Below are 27,841 nucleotides of genomic sequence, written 5' to 3' on the forward strand. Positions count from 1 at the left end.
TTGCAGTACCTCGTTCTCAGTCTTAACTTATATATCTATGTAACTGGTAGTAAGCCGATTCTGACGTCGATGATGACAGCCTCACTCAGGGGCGCAAAGCGGAAGCGTTACTTGTACTCGGGCGTGTTTTGCAGACTTCATACTGATATAACTTCATGGAATTAATAAAAGAAACAAATCTTCACATAATGCCGCCTAATTTGGAACACTAGAAGGTCAAAATGCAGTTTATAAAGGACTTACGAAGCATAAGCAGTTCGCACTTGTCTGCGATCATTGATCGAATTCCGTTGGTTTTATGTATGATATACAAGTTAGCCACGAGTTGCGATGTAAAAGTGGACCTGCAACGCCATGAAGCGTTGAAGTTATAGGAAGCAACAAAAAAATCAGTTATTCTCAAGTGAAATTCGGCATTCAGAGTATTACTATTATGGTTGTACAGAGACTTTAGCGAAGCGAGTAGACGTCTTTTTAAGCAGAATCTGGGTTTCAAGGGCTTTAATCTGGGCTGGGATTAAGGGCAAGCAAGCAAGCAAGCAAGCTGTTACTAAATAATTCTCACAAATTGAAATATGCATATACCAGAATTGAGTTTACAGTACAAGCATTACATAATTAAACATACAGCTACTACGTTGGAAATAGCCGCAGCAATAGAAATAACTGTGCTTAAACTATTCAAGCCGATCTGGCCACTTGTCAATTTGATAGAAATATCGGATTCAACAAACTGTTGAATCTAATCGGCCTTAGCCATTGCTAAGGTGTTTATAAATATGAGTTATATTCATTTGATAAACACAGGTAATCCGGACAGAAGACAGAATAAACAGGCATCGATTTGATGCGTCTAACACAGCGCGAATCATATCAATTAACTAAATGTTTATTCCGACTCGAGTTAAACAAATTTACTATGCTTTGAATGCTTAGAAGACGCTTTGTAGATGTACATATTATAATATTGTACCATCCCATGCGGTGCACATAAGATCGTGTCATAACTAATGGGTCTTACAAATAACATTTTCCTTACGTTAAGTAATTAAGCAGTTATGTGCTCAGTAGGCAGAATAAGTACAAAACTTAATTCAAGTAGCACAAAAGGCGTAGGCTTGCTTTCGCGTGCTTACTTTATAGACTCCCAGGCGACCAAATGTAGGTCGAATAGTAGTAGTCCGAGATCATAATTGGTCAACTTGGCCTAAATTTGAGAAATATTGATTTTTCCCACGAATTAGTTTACTGTCCTAAAGAAAAGCTGGGGCGGTCCGGATCTGTAGGCGACCACAGGCAAATTTCTCTTTACATTTTATGTAGCGCTTAACACGATTCCGGGCGTAAGCCCCAAAAATTTTGCTTAACTAAACGAAGATGTATCCAACATTTATTTTATAACAAGGCTTATACACAACAAACAAATATACGAAGTAAGCTAGCCATTTTCAATAACAATGCAGCAACTTCGAGGACCTTAGTAATATCTTAGCAAGGTTTCTAGCTAGAACTACCCCTCAATTTCCCTCACAGACAAACATGGAGTATCTACGCTCTCGCTTGTATTCGATAATTAAGGTGTCTGAAATCTGTCAGTCCTTCCTCCTGCCGAAATGCCGTTCACTCAGCTGTCATACGTGAGGGCTGCTATCAGTTAATTACAAAATTAGATGAAGGTAATCAAGCATGCTTAGGATAACAACAGAACATTGTCGGATCTCAGAAGCACTTACCAGGCAGCTTAAATAACGCAGTTCGTAACAACCCGGTTCGTTCGCCATCTGTCTTAACTGATAGCAGTGCTCACGTTCGACAGCGTCGTTTCCGGTCGCTAGTTCTGTTCATCCCTCTAGCGGGCTTCACTGTCGGTCATAGCGCAACACTTAATTAATGTACGTGCCAGCTTGGACTTCAGACGCTGACAGATGCGGCAACTAGCTGCGTTCGTGATAGCCTACTATCAACCTGTGGGACTTTTTGCATCTGAAGCTGTTGTCCTTGTTAGTCTCACCTCCTGTCAGAGTGCCTACGAATAGCAAGCGCTATCACCGGCGGTCACTGACTTCGAGGAAAACAAAGCCAGCAACAGCAGACGAGGCGACACCAAGCACACTTTCGTTCCCCTTTGATTCTTCTTCGCCTTCGTCTCTACCTCAATTGTTCTATCGCAATCATGGTGTACCTGCAGAGAAAGCGAGTGTTTGATAATAGTTTTCTAGACGAGATGATACCGAAAAAAAAAGGAGCTATTACAATTGCCCGGCGCAAAACGCGTTAACCATTCATCACAGAAGAGTGACGTCGAGAGAAAGAATTGCTGGGGAGCAAAGTCTTCATTTCGCCAATAACCTCATTTGTTTGGGTAGATCACCTTAATAGAAATATGCCAGCGAATTATTTCATATGCTATACCAGAAGCAGCACGATCCAACTTTATTCGATCACTATTGATTTTTTAAGTAACTATGTGACTGCGAGAGCGCGATGTCAAGGACGAAGTGACCGGCAACGTCGAATAGTCTGTAGCGTCACTTCTACTATTTCGTGTGCTGTGCCTACGTGGGATGTCAAGCCATTGAATCGAAAACGGGTGCCTCGATGCATTATGATGACTGTGACGGCGCATATGGAGGAGGTGTAGGCGTTCGACGTGACGGGAGAGGTATCTGGAGAAAAGGTATAATCGTTCGACCTATTTCTTCTTTGGCAATAGGCGGTCTCACGTGCTTAGGGTTTCACGTCCGGCACCTCATACCGCTAAACATCCGATCAGACGGCTGGCTCTTCCCAGCACGAAATGAAGTGTGTCTCTGGCTAGACTCGAACCTGGACCGTCACGTGTCCCTACAATTAGCATGTAAATAAGTTACCCACTAATCTCTCACGGGGGATGCTAACGCATGGGCTGTGGGATAGCAGCCAGTAAGAGATAAATATGTGAAAATAACGTCAAAACATTAACGAGACTATTAGCGATGTTCAACGATGCCCAACTAATTAACAAGAAACATACACATTATGAAACGAAGATCACCTTTATTATGCTAAATAATAGTCGCTAATCGTTTACTTCGATCGTAAAGCTAAATCCGTTTCTTTTAGTAAATCTAGGTCCAGTTTAGAATATATTGAAATATATATAATAGACTTAATATTTCTATTTGAGTAGGTGACTTGCAATAATCCAGGCATAACCATTTTGATTAACGAAGATTTAGTTTAGCCGAATGTTCTACCCCTTCACGTATTTAATAACGTCCTACGACAATGCACGGACAGTAAACAAATTTGAGAAATAATTGTGACACTATTCAGAGATAGCGCCAAATGTGTGCTACAAACGAAGCCAACAAGGTCCATTTAACAGGTATGGAGCTCGAGGAAAATCTTAAATTAGTGAAGTTTGTAATCGAGCAAGATTTATATGGCTTATTTTCTCGACCAGATGAGCGTCCTTTTATATGTTATAGAAACTATGCCATTCATTGATGAAATGGTACTACGTCACTAAAGCCATCGTCAAATAATAGCAAAGATTTGCACCATCCTAAAAATCCATGAAGCAAATAGCATTGTTGATTGATTACAGGCTTTCTTACAGGTAGAACAGCGCCTCGCCAGTTCGTTGCGCCCTAAGTATTAAGTAATGCGATATGAACTGAGAGCAGTTCCGTACTATTTTCTTTTTTCTGGTATGTGTTCAGATGAATAGAGACAACACGCAAGAAACACTCTCGGTAACATCTTGTTATCATTATATTAGTAATACTTGCGAGATATATATAATAAAATTGCTTTATTAATATATTCTACGACTGTAACAGGACATTAACTTGTAAGCTGCCATAAATTCTAACGATGAAATCTGTTATTGCTAACCAACAAAGATGATTTTGTACGTATAGCATACGCATGCAAAATTCAACTCGGCTAAACTATAGTGTAAGGCATCAGTCCTGTAGCAACATCTTACAATGAAAATTAATTCAATTGAAGTAATTAGCAATATCAAAGACAAGATAGCTCGAAGGCAGCGCGCACAACAAACGGGTCAACGTTGAATGTCTCCATTTACAAACTGCAACGGAACAACTAGGGAAAAGTTTTGCTAGAGTTAGAAAGTGCGGTTGCCTTTGGCGCCAACGCTAGTGAGTAAACGCCATCGATGATCGCAAGGACGCAGTCGTCCAGGGATAGCGCTCGACGCCTTGGTGTAATAGTGAGATGTTGATTATCACGACGACGCGTATGGCCAAAGTCCTGCCAGGCTTCATCGAAACTGCGTAGGAAGCAAAGGTTCACTGTAGACCACGCTTCGAGGCAACACTACTATGCGCCTCAATAAAAGGCCGTATAGATATTAGACCTTTTGATTCCCTTGCCAACGAATCATGTTGTTTATGGCTGTATCATACGTTTTGTATATGTGTGACCGAATTGATTCAGTGTGGATAAGAAACTGTAATCATTTAAGTTGAATAGTTTTGTAACAAAAACTCATACACCGCAGAGGGCGAACAAAAAATATCAATGTCACAATCGAAACCCACAGATTCGCTATGTTTCATGAATATCTTACGTAGAATAATTTTTTTAATTGATCCGAAACGGAACTTCTGTTAAATATGTACCGCGACTGCGGCTCAGTGTATATTTGCAGCTGGAATCTCACAGTATTCTCTCCATCAAACTCTCAGCGCACGGGCCGTGAACTCTTAAAAATAAAAAGTGAATTAATAAAATTGCTCTAAATAGTCGTTTTGAATAAACCGGCCACAAGTCTCGTGGTGTTTAATAAATACTCGTGCCCGCAACACGTATCGAGGAAAATGATTTGATTTTTTTAAAGCGGTAATTTCATACATGGCTGATTGCAAGGGTTCACTCGTTGTTACGCAACTATGGTCATTTTTCGCTTTGTCTCACTCCGTGGCCGGCTTTGAGGCCAGCAACCTCTCCAACACTAACCGCCTATTCTGGACAGACCCAACAGGTCTAATTTCTTTTATACTTTCTGCGAGATAATTTCATAACAATATGATCTAACACGTTCAACTGAAACAAGTTAGAATAAATAACATGTTTGTCTCGAATCGACTTATGTGTACAGCTCGTTCGACTGCTCTCAGCGTCCTTCACTAACGTCACTTTTCGTGAAGGCACCACTTCTTGCATAGGTGGTGTGCCGTTTGGAATTCAACTAATTTTGATGTTTAAGTCCTTTTGCTCTATGCGTTTTGTTGCTGACTGAGCCTGATCCGTAAAACAGCTTAATGATATGACAACGCTCTTTTGATCAAATGTCCTCACCACGAATGCTATGGATCTAGCGAACGTGTCATCGACTCGCGATGCTGCTATTGTGGCGTAAGTCATGTAATTTCTTATTCTTCTTCATGTAAAGTCTTATTCTACCCGTCTTCTTGTGTGCGCTAACATATCCGTATGTTTATAAACTTGCGCATTTTGATATCCCTGTTTAGTTGCCCCGTTTGTTATGAAGTGTTGATTTTGCGTAATAGTAAATTACTACCAGCCGGCATAGGCTTGGAGACTAGAAAGTAGTTTCGCGGGCCGGTTTAAATGTCGGATGTATAGCCGATTAGAAGATTAGATTTGTTATTGCTTTAAGTGAAACTGGATGGGTCTGGGGCTCGGATTGACGCTATCGGGCGGAACTCATCGCCGAAAACGATCTGTATACCTACACGAAACCAACAAGGCAAAAACGACGTAAGAAATGACGATTCCAAAACATTTCGTACCGGTCTTACAGGTACTGGAGCTAATTTACGATTTTCGCTGTCAAAAACGGTACTGTCAGGGCCCAAACGAAAGCCCTCGTTAACCTGCCTTGACGATCTTAAAACGGCGCGTGCTATCATATTTGCCTAATTTCGATTGTAGGAACTATTTGGCATTCACTCGTATAACACTTATTAAAGAAATTAATGGTAGCTATGTTATAGGTTTTGTCTGCATTTTTATTATTTGAATAAAAAATAACATCTCAAAACAGATATTTGAAATAATATGTTTGCGTTACAACGAGTTGTTGGTTTATGGATTACGTGGCAAGCGGCAAGCAGCAATTAAAAATAGATTACGATATGACAGTGACATCTCAATGTATGCTAAATCTGGCGTTCGGGCGTCCCCTGTACCCGACTGGTGGAAATGTTTGTGAGAAACTAAATGATAAATAAACAAATTATTCATTGGTCGTCGTTCGTACAGGTGTAGGCATGTGTAGAATAAGAGACCAGTGGTCGGTACATACAATGCGCATTGATGTTCAGGGTTATTCGCTGAGATATAATGAGAAATCTACTTACTCCACACTTCTTCGTCACAAAAATATTCTATGTTATACTGCTTAAAATTGGACGTTAATGCTTCGTGCTTGTTATAATTGGTTCACTACACATTGTATACGACATCTAAGACTTAATTTGCCTAAAAGTCACCATTGACTTCTATAGCTGGTTAAAAACTGTCAACGTAATTATCTGTATTATTATGATTATTACGTACTCATTTGGCAGCATCAGTAGTAGATTTTCTTTGTCGTTGCTGTCGATCCGCGTGGTTTTCGTGGTGCTGTCTTCACTATTGCTATACCTGGCAAAGTTTTTTCCTTGCCATATAATTCAACTAACTGTCCATAGTCAGCTTGAACCCGTGCCAGTCGGTGGCTATCTAGTACTCGCATCTAGTAGTCGATAAATTTTTCACACGCCTAAAGCTCTTGAACTTGTTGATGTCCAGGTGTCGTGGCCGACTTTTCGGCCCTCATTGGCCCTTTCCTTGAAAGGATTACGATTGCGCATTTGAACATATTATATGTCAGCTTAAGTCTATACTGCACTTGAATTGTGTTATTCAATAAGGCTTTGACGCTCTAGGCGTCTGGGCTAAATTGCCCGCGAGCAATAATCCTGATATCTGCATGAACTTCTAGTGCTATATGTTGAATCTTTTCCAAGACCTTATTAGCACTTCTTTTAAAACTATTATGTATATATACAATGTTAAAAAACATAAAAAATTAATTTACCACGTGAGCAGGTTAAGGTTAAGGTTTCATATTCGTGGGAAAATTTTGCCTCCTGGTTTTTTCCATTGGGAAAAAACAAATGTATGTACACAAATTAAAATATTTTTGGCTCCAATTGACTCTCCACGTTGAAACATACACGCCGAAACGGAGAGCATTTCCTAAATAGTGCCATCTAAAACATGGTCTTGTTAGCTTCTCTTGCTGCTGCGCTTTTCATATTCTTTATGCATGGATTTCTCTAGGTCGCATTAGGTTAGAGCTAAATTGTGGCCTTTTGAAAATCCGTCTTGGTTGTTCTGTTCTCCTTGGCCACTTACCTCACACCCCTGGATTGCTAGAGCGTGTTCAAGCGCGTCGCTTGTAATAATATCGTCTTTAAAATAGGTCCTACTGGACGTGAACTCGTTTTGCAGGACTGCCTACTTATCGAATTTCATGTTACTGCCCACTGAACCATTACTGACTTTATTATATTCACTGATCATATTCGCCGTTCCGGGGTTTCGTTTGGGTATTTTGTAGCGAGTCTTAGACATACTAATTATAGTACCGTGATCAGGTCCATTGTATATGGCCCTACAGTTGTCTGTCAGCCCTGCCATGTTCCAACGTGTGTTGCTACATATTATTTCGTACATGGCAGCGTCAGGTTTGTTGTACAAATGCCGCTAAATTGTGCTTGCTTTATAATTAACGAGAATAGGACAATAATTAATAAGAAATACATTGTTGCCCTTTTGCTTAGCTCGTGAAATGCTTCGTCGCTCCAATGTGCGGCGTCTCTGCTTGGTTGTAGGGCTGTTTATCTCAACCGATGATTGATAGATATCGGCGTATTTGCTTGATTTCGTTAATTTGCGGCGCTTTTGTCGTCTCTAATGCCCTTTGCGTTGCCTGCATTTTAATATTCAACTTTATTAATCGCATATATTTTACCGTTAACTTTTCTAGTGATTTGCTTTGCAGTTTGCAGACAGCTAATGCAATGGAACCCTTTATAAATTTTAGTCACAATCACACCCTGGCTCACCCTCACTACACTGGTGCACGCGTCTATACTAATCTTGCTGCCGAAATTTCCTCGGGTGTTCTGCTTGTTTTTTATTTTCCATTAGAGTTCGCTGACAAGGCTATCGCTGCTAGTGCGAATAACAATAGACTCTTCTACCTTTCTCAATAAGCATCACAATGAATCCTGTTAATATGGCCAGCAATCTTACTGTCTATAGTCAGAACGGCGGGCTGAACTGTCTGTCGCAAAGCCCTGATCAGCAAAATCACCCATATAGATCACTGAATCATACACTTCTGTTTGTATGCCATAATACTGACCCTCTAGGTAGTCTGAAAATTAAAAACAAAACTATGCTTTTTTTCCACGTAACAGTCGTAAGTATCTACTACCATAACCCTCTTATTGTTGATGTAATGATTATCCCTTTTTTTTTTTGAGGTGTTTTTTCTTTCTGACTGATTGTGGATAATAGTATTCCGGTCACAAAATGTTCATGCTGTATACTGTTTTTCTATTGATTACTGACTTTCATCTCATCTATTTATAAAGTACGTTTTCTCTATAGATTTCACGTCTCTTTTGGTTTTAAAAGTATAAGCCAAATTTCCTCGATAGACATTTTCTATGTAATGACCATTCACTGTCTACTCCTAGACTATCCAGGATTTACGAAGGTTTACCGTTGATCGTTACGTGTCGGTTTTATATGCAGATAGTAGATAGTAGAATACTTCGCTTTAGAGATATGAATATCAGTTCTAATTCATCAAGACAACAAGTTTATCAAACTTGTTGAAATGAAAACATGGAACACGTCTGTATTGTGTTAAAAATGGGCCAGATGGCACCACCCGGTGTGCCATGATCTAATCAGCGCTTGCAGGTTAGCATTGTTAGTCTTTGGTAATGCTTCTCTTTTAAAATATTTGCAACGGTGTTTCCAAAGACATTACCTTTCACGGTAGAAGTTAGCTTCCAAATGATGTGACTATAATTAGGAATAGTGAAATTTATAAAGAACGTGCAGAATCTTCCAGGCCAAGTGCTAGTGCACCCGTAAAGCACACTTCGGTGCGGAGTACTTGAAAAATAAACCACGGATGTGCATCGGTCACGGCCATCAAAATAATCCACTAACAATGCAAATATACATTGTGTACGATTTTAACAGGCGGTCTACCATTATATTTTAAAGTTCATTATACGTTTGTCATATTGCCGTGACTGCTTCGTAGAAAATAGATGCAATATTCCTGTGTAAGGCAAAGTTAACTACACCCGTAGCTATAAATATATGCGCTCTTTCTTGCCCAGCATTGCATAATATTTGGAATATGCAAGAAAACCATGGAGAGAATAACCCAGCTGTTGTGTTAGATTAGACATAGACATCGTGCCGTCGCTCAACAAAACGTAGAGTTGCGAAACTTTTTTAAACCTAAACTGCAATGTCGTACAACCCGCAAAGCCTAGAAAAATAAGCCTCTTTAAAGTCTCATTTTGAGCATGTTTATAAATGATTCTATTTATGCCAAGACTGAGCCCATTCCCTTAGCAGACGGTATCTTCGGCAACACCCCCGATGCGTAAACTAGTTCCAGCGCTTAACAGAAATTCTGTCGTTTCGGGTCTTCACAAGCATTCCAGAACAAGGAGTCCTTCCACTGTATACATAATTATCGACATTTGTGACCGCCTTGATCATGCGCTTGCTGATTTGCGCAATGTACATATGTTATATTATTAGGGCTTTGAGGCATACATAAGCTTATTGCAGGCATTACCTGCTCAACGCGCTTAATTTCTTGGCGGTTGTTGCAAAAAATGTCACGCCACACAAATTTATCATGATCATCATCTAAATCTACTAGGCTATTCGGTAACTTTGTAAGCGTGTGCGGCCGTATTAGAATTCACGATATAGCATGATGCGACCGTGTCAATTCGGTTGGTCGCTGCTACATCCACAATTTCCGTCTGAACTTCATATACAGTAGCAAAGAGCTATGTGGTTATCTTACGCATTAGCATTTTGAGCCCGGACGAGACCGTTGCAATTGTTCAATCCGATTCAGCGCTGGATTTTCTTACTATGAGACTTCCACACGACTCAGGCCCGTGCAAGCCCCCTGCCCTGTTTTTAATTAAACTGTACTGATATTGACACGGTCCGAAGGAAAGGCTCGACCCCGCTAGTGTTAAAACGAGCAGTATAAACTGCCATTTTTGCCGATATTGTGGCCTCTATATATAGATGCAGCAGATATTAACAGATAGATTTAGCTGTTCACGTTTAGCCCTGACGTTTTAGTTTTCCACGTCTGAATGTGTTCTCGCCGACTTACTCAACTTTCTCCTTAGTTTGCGAAAACATGTAGATTCCTGTCCGATATACAGTGAACTGCGTCTGTGCCTGATATGACAGGGAATGCTGCACTAAATGTTCGCTATATTGCCGTGACTCTCTATAATATCTCGAAACGGCCTCGCTTTAGGGGAAAGCCTAGATTAACTGCACCGGCCACTGTGTTGCTCAAATTTATCTTCCGCACTAGAAACAAGTTATATCGAATATAATTTAAGACTCATGGAGCACTTGTTGGTTCCTTGATTGTATTAGACTTAGCAGAATGGTCCGATTGAATCTCTCGGATTCCCTGTATAGCTTCTATTTCAAGGCTAAAAGGTGGTGATAACATAGTTGAAACGGATAACAACTGAATCACTTTCGGCTATACCTTGTTTTTCAAATTACTGGATGCTAAATCATAAATAATTGTAGCCTTTAATGGTATCTGCTGCATAGAGTTTCATGTCTATATTATATTTAAATGTTGACGGTTATATTGACGGTTCGTATTTACTATAGTCTACCTAATAAACCAGTCACTGGAGGCTGGCTGGCCTCAGGCCGCACCGTTATGAGAAACAGAGTCACAAATAGCTAAACTCGTTTCTGGTTTAATACAAGAAAATTATGGCCAACAAGTACTTCTGATCTAACAAATGCTATCATTTAACTAACTTCGGCCATGCTTTTCTGCACGAAAAAATCTGCAAGCTCTTAACAGCCGTCGTCAAATAGCATCGCAGTAAATTTGTTCCTCGGGCTTATTATCCAAAAATGTGGGCTTGTGTTTACTTTAGCTACGCTTCATCAAGTTTATTCCTTGGTAAAAACTTTTACCATGTTGTAGCACAGAAAGTAACACGTGTCATTTTTTCAGGAAGCAGGCGAAACACCCGCTTTCCCTTAACTCTGCCGTGAGTTAGCTAATTCACTGAAAGACAGTTGACCAGAAATCTTGATGCTGCCTAAAGTCTCTACCCTGATTGCTACGGTACGGTGACGTGCGACATTGTGGATTCAGGAAGCACAAGGTTCACGCCCACCTTTTGAGTAAAAATACATATTATTGTATTATTAAATAGGTCTAGGGCTATTTGATCTATATGGCCTTAAAAAACATTAATTGGCTAAAACAAACTTCTTGGGTTTCAAATTTGAAGAGATATGAAATGTTCAAGGCTTTAGTCGGTTAGCTTGTCCACTTTACAAGTTTATGAGGCCATTGCATTGACTGACGTTAAGAAGCCTAATCGGCACAGTACACTGATTAGACAAAAAAAAAAAAAAAACTAACCAAACTCAGTTCACCGAAGACATGTTCCAAAATGTTTACATTAAAGAACACAGACACATTTTTTCTGAGAGCACAGAGCATACTTTGATACACGTCGAATATATATTAACTAAAATTTAGTTAAATGTAATTTTTTTAGAACCACTTCTGAAGACGCTAGTTTGGCTATTCAATAGCTGTAAGAGTTTAGGCTCTCCGGTCACTGCCAGACATTTTGTACCAAACATTTGAAATATATTTTCAGATATTCAGCGCATGCGCAATAGCTGAAATCGATTAATGTGGTTGGACAACCGAATGCCAGCTTGCGCTCGCTATAATATACTTTCGAGTTGGCGAAGCCCCGTTTAGACCCGTTGAACTATCAAATGTGTAAATAACATTTTTTCTTCTCGATGATATTTGTTTTTCGTAGCATAAATTCAGCCTAGCTGAGATGTTGACCGAAATAAGGCTCTCCAAGCAAAGGTAGCCCCAAAAGACAAAGGCAACAAATTCAGCAATTTTGTGTAATATACCATGCCCACCGAGACATGCAAATAACGTCTTTGAACTTCCTGGATTGCCATATTTGTACGTACGATACCCGTCTGTTGTTAAAACAGTCTGCGATACCAGTCCAAGTTTTACTATACGGATTTATAAAAGGTATGGCTGAAACCTAGATTAATCCGTCGGATGATAGCAGCAGCAGCAACAAAAACAAGTAAAAACAGACAGAAAGGCCCAACACTCGAAACCTTCGAAATTAAGGAGATCAGGTTTATCGAAAGGACTCCTTTACGTGACGTCCTTCATTGCTCTACACTTTTATGACAAAAACCCATGACGCAGACACATCCAGGCTTAAATTCTAACTAACCCCTAATATGCTTTCGCTGTTTTCCAAATCCGAACAAGCATAGCAGTATTCGAATAATAAGCTGGACAAGGCTCAGAGGGCGCTATGTCGCTGAATAGCATACTTAGTATTATCATTTTATGTTACGCTGCTCGATTGGAAGAAAAACATTGGCGGACGTTATAACATCAGTTAAGCATCGCTATAGACAGCGGCAGTAAGGGCCTAAGCAACTTCCTAGAAATCTTGCTTTTTTAGAAGGCAATCGGTCAACGATTGGCAGCAATACAATTAAATAAAAAGGTTTGCTTGGGAAAACCTAATGAATATACATACCCTGCGTATCAAATCCAACACCTCGTAATACTCCGAGTAAGTGGATTTAAAGCTTTAACATTTACCAAGAGATCTTATAAAGCTGTCCCTTAAATAAATCTTTCACGAAAAGCCTTAAAGGTGAGTAAGTTGGTTACTGTTGTACTAACTGTTCACTGGCGCACTTTCTATAATTTGGCAGAAGAGCTGGTTCCACGTAGAGGCGATCATTTAGCGCAATTTTATTATGTAATCTGGTACAACCTAAAGTATTGCTATGACTTATCCATCTTGTAAAACTCACTCAGGCACGACAGATCTATGGGACCTGTTCTGCAACGATGCCAGATTCCGTGCGTAAGAGATTGTCTGCTTAGTGACGGATTGAACAGTGCCGGCTCAGGTCCTAATCCTCTACCAATTTTTGACAAGCTATGTAAATTACCCTCAGCTTTCTCAGATGAGAGTTGGAATAATCTACTAAATGCATTTATTCAATAGCAGTTCTACAAACCGCACTGCCTTGTGCTCTTAAAGGTTTTGCACTCGTTTTAAAATAGGTACTTATTAGGTTACTTATTTCCATACGAAATAAGCTAACGCTTGAGTGTCTGTAATACCGGATAAGGCAAACTGTTCTATGCAAGCAGACGAAGTTGACGTTCTAATAAAAAAAAAAAAAAAGCTGTTTTGAGCAATTGTAACGATGTATGCACCTTTAAAATACGATCAGCCATAACTTGTATATAATGCACAGAACACACAGGTGGTGCTTTGAAGTTGTGTGTATCTATTTGCCAGATAAATCATTTATCGACGAAACGCAGCGCAAGAACGTATTTACTCAAGGGATCTGCAAACATATGCACAAGTTACCATATTCAAATAGATGTTTAAACTTTGATATTACATTACAGCAAATGCTACCATTTACGGAGTGCGACTGTTCGGCGGAATCTGTTTCGAGTACGCAAACCGCTTTGTTGATACGAACAATTAGCTACCTGGTAAAGGGGCTCACAAGCAAATTTCTCTGATGTCTTAATTCCGGTCAAATCGGAACGTAATGTTGCCGGAATCTGTCCAAGAAAATTGTGGACAAATGTTCTAGCTGTCCTAACTGAGTCCGTACCAAGTAAGAACAGCCTCTACGCAAAGTGCCCGCGTGTTAGTTCTTAACGCATAAACTCTTAAGGCTACAATTTGCAATTTATTTAGTTTATTAAAGGTTTTGGATTCGCCTAAAAATTGCGGCCAGTTATGGAATTTGTTTAGCAAATTATCTGGGACTGCGTTGTCGTAATCGGGCTGAAAAAAAATTAAAAAGCTCAGCTAGCTGAGATAACATTAAATAGCTAAATAGTTCACTTCAAAAATAAAACTAGGTGTTATGTGCTTTGAGCCCTTTAATGTGATAAACTGCAATTACTAAGGTAGGTCTTTTTGAAACATGCACTAGCAATCACGATTTTTGTATTCATCCAGGAGCTGATTAAGGCATCGGTGCCGTAAATATACGTGGACAACGAATACACTCATCACCAGAAACCGGTGCGTACTTTTGTAATCATAAATTAGTACTACAATGGGAATGATTGTGTTATCCAGACATTTTTAGGCACGGTTTCAACTCAAAAGAAACACTCGGCTCTTCATGGATGCATTATACGTTAGTATCTGTACGTACTTCTCTATCAATTAAAACAGCCTTTAAGATGTACTGTAAACGACGTGTTTGCTGGTAAAAATGTATCACTACAGAGACCCTTAGCCTTAAAGGATACACACAAAATTCTGTACGGATAAATCGATTTTACGAAGATTCAAATCATCGCGGAAATCGTAGCGTTTAGTTGAAGCGCTGAAGGTCTGAGAGACCTATTTCCCGTTCCCATTATATTTTTAACTTCTAAAGTTCATATGATTATTATTGTTACCGGTAGTGCAGTAGTTGTGGCAGCACAAAAAAAGTGAAATCCACTAAAAAGTCAGGAACTACGTCCGCTTTGTGACAACTGCTTTGAAGGTTTACGTTTGATAAGCGTCTATAAGCCAGAAAAATCGCGCGAAACAACTGACACCTATGATGTCAAGCCAACTTCCGATCTTCTGCGTACCCTAAGGATACCACATTTTTATACTTGCATCTATTTTCATCTTTATTCCATATATTCCTGTGGGGTGCTACCGTAATGTTGGTTATAGCGATATGCCAATAAATAAAGAAAATGCGTTAATTATCAAACGCAGCCGCTGGATTATTTTAAATAATACAAAGTAAGCCAAAGTGAACCTTTTTTAGTAGTTACTTGAACCTACCATAATACATAGTTTTGGCCGGTACGGACATACGCTGCAGTATCATATGGAAATAGTATGGATTCTGTTCATCTTTCCAATAGGTAGGAGCTATTGGCACGATGGTACACTAATTCTTGTTGACGCTAAGTCTGCTATGGGAAGACAGGGACGTTCGGTGATGTGCCCACATTAAGGAAGTACGCCGTAATATTTTCTTACAGTAAATACTAAATAACACGCTGTTTAGGAGTGCGTTCAAGCAAATGGACCGTCATGCACCAAACGCAATTTTTATCCAATGAAAACAATTATGGTATCAAACAGCGATGATAAGGATAATTAAAACAACAATTTTTTAGGGATATTTCATTATTTCCATGAGCAATGTGATAGTTAAGGACGCGTTGGTCAGAAGCGGTACTTCAAAAACCTGCTACTGATATCCACCAGACACTAGCAATCCATAAAAACAGCAGCCTGTCACTGCTATTCGTTATTATAAATGCATTGACACTTTTGAATACGTTCATAGGTGTCTAAATAATAACATTGACAGGCAATAACTTCTAGTCATCGTTAAAACTATTGTGAGAATACTCTTGTCTTTAAAGCTTTCTTTAAGTTCAACAATATAGATTAATACTCAACACAGCTCCTATGTAATCATCCGGATGTATAGTGTTTGCCTAAGCATTGTTTTGTTTGTGTGTGTTGAATCAACTTCAGTTGCAAAAGGCGATTACAACTGGGTCTGCCCTATTTGGCACTCTAGGCACGTTTCTTGCGCGGCGTCTCAGCGGAGGACGGGTACACACCCTCTATAACCCGTTTTAGGTAAGTAACACAAAACTTCAACAGTAGATAGATACAACAAATTGAGCCAGATTGAGGGTTTCGGTAGCAAGCGAAAGTTATACTAACAAATCGTTTTTGGATAATGTTTAACGTTGGCTTTGCAGGCGCGTATACATATGTAGAGTCCAGAGAGTTTTTCATTAGTATGACGGTGTGTTTTCTTACAACGTTTACAAAAGGGTTAAGCAACACTTGTCGTTCCCCAATCTAATTGTTCAATTTCCAATTCTCTAGATTTGTTCTTACATGTAAAATTCGGTCAGCTTTTTTTGCTAAGTATTCTATGAATATATGATATCTGCCTTGAGCAGAAGAAGACATCAACCGAGTGATGTAGTCAGATCGAATTCGCTACGGATTAATGAGAGAGAATTGCATGGCGGGCAGATATAGTTCATGTTTCCATTTTGATGCCGTAAATACGCTGGTCGAACATTGTACGTTCGACGTTCTCCATGGATTCTGTCCGACTTTTGTAGACACACAGATGGGCGTATGTATGTTCGTTGTGTACTTGCTAAAAATCAAAGGGTCGATTTTTAGACACTGTGGATTCAACAAGGGTAGTATCAAAATTACAGTGGGTGATCACTGTCTTTGGCACGATGTAGCGCTCTGCCCGAAAACTATAGCATCAACACGAATCAGTCTGTCAAGTGAAAATAAAAACATGGTCCAATTGCACAGTCGTTATTATCGAGAGCATGCATGGTATAATCGCTCGTATCTACAAAACAAGAGCTTTTTGATCTAACATTTGAACTAGAAAAAATAATCAGTGGCAGCTTTTCGAGCGGGATATAACAAGTGGCAATGGGTAATTTGGATGGAATGATGTAAAAAGTGGCTCTGAAAGAAGTTTCATAAAATGATCATCTTCAAGTTGTAATTGTCCATTTCAATAAATGATAATTTTTACTAAAACAAATGAAATTCATATCGCTTTTGATCTCCCATATATATATATATATATATATATATATATACATATGATTTTTTCAATTATTCTGAACGCTGTTCTGTGTATTGCTTATATAACCTTTTGATATTTTTGCTAAGACAAGTGATTTGAATAAGATCTGAATACATTACCATCGATATAAATGTCTATTTTAATTTTTGCCCATTAACAATTTCCAACTTGTTAGGTTGTTCTTAACGTAGAAAAATAGCCACTCCTACTCATACTTAACCGCAATGTATATATATTTGATGGTCGGTGAAGTACTGCCGGTTTTAGAGCCAAAATTAAAATATTTTTTATATTTTAAAACGATATTACTACACTAAGTATATGCTATTTCGATCAATGACATCCTGCTATTTTTTGGTAACGCCTTAATTCTATTTGCAAAGCCTTGGTGGCTTCATGTGCCCATTCGAACTAAATACAGTACCATCAAAGGAGCTACGTGGAGATCCGGGCTATACGACCATACCACCTACCAAGGGCACCACTGAAGTTTACCACTGAAGTTTTCTTCATTTTTTAAAATATGTATGATTGACGATGTATGTAGTCTGGAATTTTCATGGGTACTTCTTCTATTCAACTAGTTTCTGTGGATTTTCTTCAACGGCTTTTTAACAATGTCTGTCGCTGATAGCCACCAAAGGCGTAACATTACCTCCTTTGGCGTCAATTCGGACTTTGTCACGGGTTAGGGAGCTCTCATTCTCTCTGAACATGATCTCATTCGCACATACTTGTCGTATGTGAGCTGCCGTTTATTGCCTATAATCAACCACTTTAGAAATGATTCGACTTAGCAGTTCGATGTTCTGCAGATTTGAGTATGATCGAACCAAACGTCGAGCTTTTTTGTAGCCAGCTTTTTTCAAATAGTTTAATTTCTGGGCGGGGTCTAACTATCGCAATCATTCCATGAACTTTTGTCCTGACTGGTCGACCACTATGAAAAACGTTTTTCACCTCGAAATTTCCGGACAAAATCACCTCAGTCAGTCAAAGCTGACGCAATAGTTTATGAGCTTAGGCAACATTTGTGTCTTCATCGTAAAACATTTATAAAATATATTAAATTCTACAGAAATTTCACTTAGCTTCAGGCCACTCTATCTGAAGTCTAAATAAAAATATCCCATTAATGTTAGCGCATCTACTATCTCAACTTTTAAATGATATCAACGCCTGACGGAACTCATATTATTCGTGATATGTGACTAAAGTGATGTAACCAGGGAAACTGTCAATACTTTTTCGGCAATGAACTTTTGCGTTAATATGCGAATCCTTCCAGTCCACCAACGGCGAACTGAAAAAAAAAAACATTTATATTTAAACACACTATTGATAATAACAATTAACTTACGAGGCGAAGTTCAGTACTACAGGTTCAGGCCGAACGTAACGCTATCAGAATACAGAAAAATACTACGAAGCATCCAAAGTGATTTCCACCTTCCGCGAGGGTTATCTAGTAAGTAACAGGTTTATTGTTTAGTTCATTTAGATTTTTAGTATATTACAGTTTACATGATGAGTATAACACTGCAGACTCTGTTCTTATATTAGGCAACTACCGTTATGGGTTCTTAACAAACCATACTACATTACATTAAACTGCAATCTTTAGAAATCTGGAGATGTTAATAAAAAATCAAATCAATGAATTTTGGTAAAACTCACAGATTTACATGAAGCTCTGTTACATTCATACTCGATAACTATTCAGTGTAGTCTCTAGGGTTCAAGGGACCGAAAGATTATTTTTAGCCATTTTTGTATAACTCCAAAAACACATAGTTTTTTGATTCTTTTTTTCTTATATTTTTATATAACATTTAATAGATATATTACATAACAGTAAAATTGCAGTAGTTTCCGTAAACGCAATATAGCGAAGATCTAGAATTTAACGTTGGCATAATTTTATAGACCATTATGCACTCGGATCTCTGTTTCTGCTGTTGTTTGTGTAGGGTAAATGAAAGAACTTCAGTTCTTCAATGGAGAGCGGAGCCGGAGTGTCTCCCATTAGGTCCCGACCTTCACTAGTCTTCGGAAAGGCTATCACATCTCGGATAGTTGGTGCCCTACATAAAATTGCTAGTAAACGATCCAAGCCAATCGCGAACCCGCCGTGAGGTGGTGCGCCCATTGCTAAAGCCTTTTGTAAAAGCAACAATAGAGCAATCAGGTAGATAATTAGATACTATGAAAATATCTACCTATGATTTTTCATAAACAGCAATACTTATATGCTCGTCAAGTTTCATTAAAAGTACATTCAAGCCTTTAAATCAACGGAAATCGTTGACATCGCGAAATGTCCTTTGTTTGTAATTGGTTGTATATCTGCAGAGCCAACAATAGAATATAATTTGGGCTTAAGATAAACTCTGCAACGTTTCTTTACAATTAAACAGTGCTTGCCATATTCATCAGTTTCCGAACACGACATAGCATTCTGTTTGCGGGCCAACCTGATAAGAAGACAAAGCTGAATTTCACCACTCTTATAAAACTTCACAAACGAGATAGTTAGTAAACAATAATACCGCCAGAAACTCTATAAATAGCATAGAATGCACGACATACCTCTAGTAGATGCTTCAGCTGTAACGTGTCAATGCAAAGAATATCCTTCAGAATAGTCCTGCAAGATTTTAGCGAGGAGTAGAATCAGAACAATGTTTTTTGGCTGGCTCAAGATGCAGTATTCACTTATTCTACAATGCCCACGGCAGCTGCAATGTATGCGAGGCCTACGCTGACTAGCTAGTGTGTACATAGATCAGTCAGATCAATGTTATTCAGGAATAAAATGTAAAAGTGGTTAGAAAATAATCGCAAGCCGTTAAAAAAGTACCTGTAAGTGCAGATGAGTAATGAGTTTTCGTCACCGTTTTAAAATCATTCATTCCGATTTGGAATATAATTATTATACGTTGAAGAAGGATCTTACTGCACTTACCGGCAGCGACCTTGTGCGCTCATATAACCTTGGAACTGGACAAGGATTGCTAACTATGTTTCATAGAAGTCACTTTATGGAAACTCCTGCGAACTACACACGAGCACAAAAGATTGCTTACGTTTGCATTGCCGAATCATGAATTCGAATGGATCCGCCTCCTATTTCCCAGCCGTTGAGGATGAGGTCGAAGTGCTGACCTCGAACCTTCTCTGGATCCGTATTAAGTAGTGGTAAGTCCTCAGTTACTGGAGCCGTAAATGGATGATGGTTAGAAACAAAAGTCCCGTGATCCTCTTTGGCGAACAGCGGAAAGTCGACCACCCACAAAAACTGGTAATCTGTTAATATAATATAATAATAAAATAAACATCCGAACAATATTATCCTGTTAAGTTAATGTTTCAAGTTTTTCAAGCACTGCTTGATCATCGTAACAGCATGTTGAAGCCGTCAAAAATACTGCGGTGATACTTTTTGCGTTTGCGAAACGAATCAGTTTGACACTGATTGATAGGATAAATCAGAATGAAAAATTTCTAACGTGCACCTTCGTATACTTTTATTTGAAGATGTTCACTGTTTCGCGGTAACAACGTTGAGTAACGTAATGTAGTCTGTTGCACTGCATTCTACTGAAAAGGTATTGTGTATTATAGCGATGGGCTTGAAAGTTTCTAGTAAATTAGCTATACAAAAACGAGATTTCTACCAAATATTCCACTAAAACGAAAAATTTTGCTCCATTTGTGATGTCAGTATGCATTGTCATCTCACCTGGTTTACCACTCTCGAATATCCCACTAAGTTGAGCTAAATCAGTTCGTACTTTCCCAAGAGTCCGCTGAACCGCAAGTTTTTCGCCCCACGCTACAACGATTAAGTCACCAGGCGATAATCGAGCTTTTAGTTCAGCTTCTGCGGCGTTCCTTGCTAGAGAGTCGGGTATGCCTTGCTCATCGACAGATATTCTGACCACTGCACGGATAATAGTAAGTCAGAAGCAAATTTGTGCGATGTTAATCATAGAGACGGTACAGAAAGGCAATCTACTGTGAAATTTTTATTGAGTCTATACCGAGACGAAAAGTGATCAACCTGATTTCATGTAGTAGCAGTGGAATAGCTGGTTTCGCAAAAATAAAAGAAGACGTACCAGCACACCTTCCGAATTTCTTGCTCGCTTCTCTCCAATTCTCCACGAACTGCTTTTTCACCTGACCATGTCCGCCTGGCCAACGGATCATTTTTACGGCGTGGTCCTCTTTGGCGACGCTTGGGAAACCTGATTAGAAATAAAAGCTGAAAAGGTTATTGATTGGAAAATCACCAAAATTCAGCCCTAAAAAGGCAGGACAATAAGAACTTATGAGGAAGCTCAATGTTTTCAATTTTTTGGCTCCTTATACAAATTAAATTGACAATTTAAAGAGATTATAAATGTGCTTCTATTTAACCTATTTTAGACGCTTGTTAAATAATAACGCATCGTTTTTTTTTTCTATCTTATTAAATTAGCGTACTAAAATTTTCCTGGAATTTGTTTAACAGGGTTATAATGTTCCACAAACCGTGTTTTACAAGCCCAGGGAAGAGTGTTTCAGCATCCTCAAGCACGAAACCGTACCGAATATCTGGCTTGTCCGTCCCGTACTTGCGCATGGCGTCGCTAATAGGAAATACACAACGCATTTTCAATTTATACCAACGCAACGCCGTTTGTAGACGTTTGACTATTTCGGTATAATGAACTATAAGCAATGAAGGTAAACGAAAAGTTATTTTAAATGCAGCGGCGCAATCCATTGTTTTAGATTACCTTCGGGATCTTATCGCTGAGCTACATATTGAAACCAGCCTTTAATGACTTTATTGATGCCTTGCTTGCTGTAATACCAATCATCCGTAAACCGTGTTTCCTAAATCTGATAATCCTTCCAACCTGGCTTATCAGTTTGCCGTCATTTAGAGTCATGTTGTCTGAGAGCCATGGCCGTACGAAAAGTAGCATGGAATGAAGATGATGCCATTAAATTGGCTGTATATACTTCCTGTAATTGCCCGGTTTTATTCGAATTGGCCACCCATAAGAGTTAAAGGAAAAACGATTGCATGGACCAAAGAAGACAAATCAAGAAATGCTCAACTTCAAAGGAACGGGATTTGTTGTATATGCCGAATTCATATAAGAAGCAAGCGCTTAACCATCTTCTTTAACATAAAAAGTATCTATATTAATAAACGTGGCAGGTCTGGCACTTTGCCTAAATAGCATAGAACAAAATGATGAATAGAATGGAATTATTAAGCTAATCAATTTCATATCAACTCAAATACATTTTACCTATGTGTAATGACTGGAAAGCGATCTTCAGTGGGAAGAGGCCTCGGCCACACAGATCGGACGAGCTGTTCTACGGCTCTCATCACATCCTGCATCGTCACGAAAGACATTTCGAGATCGATTTGGGTGAACTCCGGTTGTCGATCAGGCCGGCCGCCTTCGTCACGATAGCACCGAGCAATCTAAAGAAAATATGAATAACTTGGTTACCAACTATAACTCAACTTAATTTTGGCATAATGGGTCAGACTTACTTCATCTAGACGTATTTTAGGTGCAAAGATCCTGAACAAAATTCTTGTAACTTCTATTCGGTAACGAGTTTAACAGATGGGCACAGCGACGCAAACATTCCGACATAATTCATTTCACGCATACATACAGTCATAACGACAAAACTAGCAGCTTATATATCTGGTTCCATAATAATTATCTACCTGAAAGTATCTGTCGACACCTCCGACCATTAGCAGCTGCTTGAACTGCTGGGGACTTTGTGTGAGCGAGTAAAACTGGCCGGGATACGAGTGGCATGCGACCGGAAACTCTTTTGATCCTCCCGGTGTACTACGGAAGAGTGTCGGAGTCTCTACCTGTATTACGAGAATTTCGAAACGTGGGTAAGCGATAAAAAAACACTCCATCAGATTTTTTTCAATTATCGCTAAATATTATTGCCGAATACACTATTGTATGGCATATTTATATATGATAAAAAAACGCGTTGAATTTCTAGTGTCGCATGTTGATTAAACACCGGATTGTAAAAGCGTTACCGAACTAAGTTCCTTGAGAATCTTCAACTAAATGATCTCTGTATTTGTATATTCAGTATGTTCTAACTTAAGACTGTTCTTCTAGTTACCTCACAGAAGCCAAGCTTTTCAACGAGATGTCTTCGTACAGCATGTGTAAACTGCGACCGCTGTCTTAGATTTGATTGCATTTGTTGATGACGAAGGTCGAGAAACCTGTAGAATAGGCCCCTGCTAGCACATCAGACTGTACATTTTCCTTTGAGAAGGTCCCTCAGTTTACGAATAATAGTTGCAGTGTTATCGCTCTGATATAATATATACCATCCGAGTGTTGCGTGCTAGTTTTATTCAATTTTTTTCGCATCGAACGCTACCCGAATGGCTAAAAAAATGCGCAGACTTTCAAGTCCGATTTTATCAACTCCTAAACAATCAGGCTTTTCATATTTCTTTTATAGTGTAGGATGAATACCATATTTCTTTATCGCGGAAATCAATGCTATCTGTACGTAGTGATTCACTGGATATATAAAATCAAACCGGCATAATGGAAATACCTCATCTGCAGAGAAATAGTAAATCGCATGTGACTATTGCTCAAACTTACAAACGCAATCTCATAATGCCACTTAAGTGTAGAGAGGCACTCAACTTGTAACGGTTCCTTAAAAACATCGTGTAAGCGCTAAACTGGCTTCACTTTACCGGTATTGTAATCGAAGAGCCTCGCTCTTTTTTTGATACTCGCGCGGAATAAATGGTAGACCTTGTGCATTGTTCAGTACCGTAATCTGCTCAGCCAGTACCTCTATTTCTCCCGTGGACGTATTTTGAATCGCCTGGCTTTCAGGACGGCGCCGCACCTGCCAAGTATTTTGATTCATAGATCGTTGACCTTTCGGTAAATTCTTCCGTTCCTCTATCGAAATTGGAAAGCTTGTGTTTGACCTATCGCGTGTGTTGTACTGGACCAAACAGATTCAATGAACCGCATCCCTATTCTGGAGCGTCCAACCAAGCTATCATCATACCTGGTTATGTCTAGTGGCGCAAACAAAGGGAATTGAATTTACCAAGCACGTTCATCAGTGATGGAATGGTGAACGGTGGAACTACCGATCCTAGTAACCTACTCCCACTTCGCTTACTGAATTTCGTCAAACAAATTCTGAGACAGAATATAAATATCTGTATTACAAGTCAGGGCATTTGACATTATTTATTCACTTGATAAAAATACCATGGTTATCAAAATATTATTACTGCTACTACGCAAGATGCTTGTGAATATCAACTAGCAATGATAAAGTGTGCAGAATATTTTCACATACCACTCCTTCCACCTGTATCACACTCTCGAGGCCAAGACTCTTTACGAGGTTGCTGTGAAGATCCTTATCGAATACAACCTTAAAAACAACAAAAATTATTTTAAGCTATTAACGTGGACACTAAAAGAAACAAGCCTACTTTGTTCAATAGATTATATCGATTGGCCACATTAAAAAGTCTTGTGGAAGATAAAAATTTTGCATAAAATAAAAGCATAACTTTTGGTTCCTGTTGAACGAAAAGTCGATACTAATTCGAATAACAAATTTTGGCCAACTTCGTAATTGGGTTGTACCTGTGTAACCCCATAGCTGTCCCTTAGTAAAAGAAAAAACAGCCTCTTGAAGGAAACCCATCCGCAAAGGACCACGCGGCTACCCACATCGCTAGCACCCAGCTGACCGCAGGTATGACTTCGTCCTAGAGACACGAAATGCATAAAACATAGCATCAGGACCTTCGTTTCTTAAGAAAAGAAACTTCTTAAATTCGATCACCAGTTGCAATAATATTTTTATATCAATTTCATGTGCCGTGGTAGACAAACTTGATTATTTTTGAGCGCAATTTTGCCTCGATAAGTTCTTCTTTCAAAGACTTACCTGTGAAGTCATTTAAACCAGGCGCATATTCAGCATATGTTCTACTTTCTGTTGCTTTTGCGCCGCTTGAGCTCGTCAAATCATTTCGGGTACTGAAAAACGTTAAAATGCACGGCTGAGAAAACTAAACTGCAATTACGATATATGAATCTGTACTCGGTATTATATTTATTTATTTTCTTATTTTTGGGTGATATCAATGGGGCAATTTATGAACGTTTTGGCGAGATGCGACATACGTAGAAGTGATTTTCATATTGAGAAATAAGATTACATTTTATTTCAGAGTAAAAATTTAAAGTAACGCCTAAACAAGAATTAGAAGCTAAGTCATTACGTTAGATATAGCAGGATTAAATTCAAATAGCTCATATTACTTCTCGATAGCTCTTTCGTGAGCAGCCTTATCTTGAGACGTTGTTCGAATATGACGAACGAATTCTACGACGATTTTGCTTGACGTCTGACGAGTCCGAAGACCCAACATAGGCCAGATACGCCTCATTGTCTGCTGTAGCGACATTGTAAAAGACCGACGAAACTGTACTTGAACACGTTATTCCAGAAATGACAGCAATATGTCAAAAAGCTGCTACCCAATAATTCTTCTTCTGTAACACATCATACAATAATAATAATAAGTCACAGGCTAAGATGGCTTAGAAAAGTTCACATCTCTTTGTGCGTTACCATAGAAACTACAGACAGCTACTAACGACCATCGCAAGTAAATCTCAGATATTACCAAGAAATTTTTACTCGGATATGCTACTTAGCAATTTAGACCTATTGCAAAGAAAGAGGAAAGCCCAGTTATACTTTTTTAGTACATTTTTAACTACAGTTTGAAGTAATTTGAAGAAATAGACAAGGCAGCTATGTCTTTAGCTGAAACAGCCAACAATCGTTAGTCTCACAATGCGAAATATATTGTATATATAAAGAGATCGCTGGCTCAACCCTGTCACTGACATATACTACACGACCCAATTAGCTAAATAAAAGTATTCCGAAAACCCACTGTGAACGTCATAGGCTAGTCCAAGCTAAAGAGCCACCTCACAGAAAATGTAGTAATAAACTATCATTAACGATCCTGATATAAGCCGGCACTCACATGGTTTCATTGCTTCCACCAGGTAAGAGCATGCTGATGTGACCATTTGCGAATCTAACAAATGCATGATCATATAATTGAATCAGTTTCCTTAGCGTTGTAGATTGCAATAGTTACAATGCACAGAAACTCTTTTTATTAAAATCAATAAACAAAAAGGAGTCCTTCACATGATTGGCGGTACGCGACTGTCTTCACTATTCGATTTGCAGTCGACACAGATGGAGAGCGCTGGGTGATGCAGGGACGACTAGATATAAAAATGTTTGGCAAAGTCTGTTTTTGCGGTGCTGTTGATGATCTGTGCTGACTTCATTGTCGTAATTTGACTGCTTGGTAGACTGGGACGGTGCATAGGTTCTAAATAGAGATGCTATTTTTCCCGAGAATAGCAAGAAGCGTTAAAAACAGCCTTTACATATCTTGCTATTCATTTGCTGCAGACTAAATGTAAAAGACTTAGCATCAGAGTTAGTCACAAATGCTTTATGGGAATAATCAATTTTACTTAAAGAATGATAGCAAAGCTTGCTCTGGATTCGTTAGACGACCAAATTCGTACATGGTTTGAAATTACAAATCATATGTAAAAATATGTAAACTAAAAATATTTTGCTACTTAGCTGACCTATAAATAGATCCATGTAAATAACTAATGACTACGAATAATATCTTATTATAAGAATAATTATTAATATTTAAAAAAAAAGTTCACCTGCTGATCTTACTCGAATGTGTTTTAAAACTGGACGCAAACAAAAAGAGCGGTAATCTATTTCACCTACCGTACAAAGCAGTAATGATCCGTTTAAAATTCTCATCGGTCCTGTCCTAAGCCAAGAAAGGGAGTTACACTGAAACGTTTGAAATAACTATTTGCAAAAATATTGTGCTGAATATAGAATTTATATTTGAACAAGCAATTTTTATGAAGCTCAAAAGCCATCTTTATCCAATATAAAATCCACAAAAGGATAATCAACTGTTTCTAGTATGATAATAGAACATAAGGTGACTTACTTTGTTATCCACGCTTTCCTTCGGTCTGAAGGCAGTATACGTTTCTTTCATCGATAATTTGCCCGTGAATGAGAGCAAAGAGCGTTGTGTGGGATTTTTGTACGTGTTTCCAAATAGAAATATCAAGATCACCGAAATAATTAGGTTACAAAAAAAAAGAAGGATTACACTAGCTTAACGGTATAGATTGGATACATTTAATCCAATAATGTAGTCTTTCTAAATATGAATAGAGTCTGCCGCTTTCAGCTGGAATACATAGATCCTGGTAGCAAAGTGCACAAGTGCACATGAAAGCTCATAGTAAATTGTTTTTGTTTTTCAGTCTATACATATCGTGTCTAACGGACTAAATTTTCACGTCAAGCCGTGCATGCCAAACATGACAGTTGTTGTTTTACAGAGAATTTATTAGAGAAAGTGCAAATATATAATATGAAGCAATTCTTATATGCAGTACTTGAAAACAACTGGTGGTATAGCCAAACAAAAAATAGAATTATGCGGCTGAAACTAATTACTACAGTTACTTATCTTTGAGACACTGTCGGTTCGAGAAGACACCCTTATCGTTAGCCCGTATGGCTCCATCAGTGGAGTTTGATGGGCCGGAGGTGAAACTTAACAGGCCGTTAATGCTTTCGAAAGAAGAAATCAGTAATTCAATAGAACTGAAAAATTATGCCTTTCTTTCTGGAA

General features: G+C 38.7%; 1 protein-coding gene and 2 long non-coding RNA genes across 13 annotated transcripts in view; 1 reads left to right on the top strand and 2 right to left on the bottom strand.

Moving 5' to 3' along the window:
- LOC147757247 (uncharacterized) overlaps positions 1-6,820 on the bottom strand; it is a 14,489-nt gene extending 7,669 nt beyond the window's left edge. Inside the window, exons 1-2 of one of the 3 annotated variants that reach the window (XR_015321555.1) lie at positions 6,535-6,673; positions 244-344 (exon numbers count right to left, since the gene is read on the bottom strand). This is a non-coding gene — a long non-coding RNA (uncharacterized LOC147757247). Of the gene's footprint in view, positions 1-243; positions 345-4,147; positions 4,280-5,361; positions 5,705-6,534 lie in introns of those variants that run through there. The other 2 variants (XR_015321556.1, XR_015321557.1) reach the window with 2 other exon arrangements.
- LOC111244920 (uncharacterized) overlaps positions 1-18,473 on the top strand; it is a 22,970-nt gene extending 4,497 nt beyond the window's left edge. The window contains exons 2-6 of one of the 6 annotated variants that reach the window (XR_015321558.1): positions 2,461-5,367; positions 11,303-11,456; positions 14,361-14,426; positions 15,903-16,010; positions 18,379-18,473. This is a non-coding gene — a long non-coding RNA (uncharacterized LOC111244920). Of the gene's footprint in view, positions 1-2,460; positions 5,368-8,311; positions 8,450-8,845; positions 8,959-11,302; positions 11,457-14,360; positions 14,427-15,902; positions 16,011-18,378 lie in introns of those variants that run through there. The other 5 variants (XR_002671116.2, XR_015321561.1, XR_015321562.1 and 2 more) reach the window with 5 other exon arrangements.
- On the bottom strand, positions 18,461-27,207 carry AspRS-m (aspartyl-tRNA synthetase, mitochondrial). 4 transcript variants are annotated; one of them, XM_086980577.1, is made up of 16 exons: positions 27,143-27,207; positions 26,908-26,976; positions 25,383-25,616; positions 25,006-25,097; positions 24,699-24,823; positions 24,403-24,480; positions 23,777-23,934; positions 23,179-23,284; positions 22,751-22,906; positions 22,314-22,495; positions 21,541-21,638; positions 21,126-21,254; positions 20,747-20,947; positions 20,091-20,310; positions 19,594-19,651; positions 18,461-19,162 (listed from the first exon to the last, which is right to left on the bottom strand). In XM_086980577.1, exons 3-16 carry the CDS (start codon positions 25,526-25,528, stop codon positions 18,935-18,937), a joined length of 1,977 nt encoding a protein of 658 aa, XP_086836703.1. In that variant the 5' UTR covers positions 25,529-25,616; positions 26,908-26,976; positions 27,143-27,207; the 3' UTR covers positions 18,461-18,934. The 4 variants fall into 4 exon arrangements, with proteins under 4 accessions (XP_086836703.1, XP_022648215.1, XP_022648219.1 ...); XM_022792480.2 differs by lacking the exons at positions 26,908-26,976; positions 27,143-27,207 and adding an exon at positions 26,123-26,477; XM_022792484.2 differs by lacking the exons at positions 26,908-26,976; positions 27,143-27,207 and adding an exon at positions 26,123-26,451 and having other exon boundaries at positions 20,091-20,217.
- Positions 27,208-27,841: the final 634 nt, after the last annotated feature.

This window comes from Varroa destructor, unplaced genomic scaffold (assembly GCF_002443255.2).
Source record: "Varroa destructor unplaced genomic scaffold, Vdes_3.0 BEIS01000002.1, whole genome shotgun sequence".
NCBI lineage: Eukaryota > Metazoa > Arthropoda > Arachnida > Mesostigmata > Varroidae > Varroa > Varroa destructor.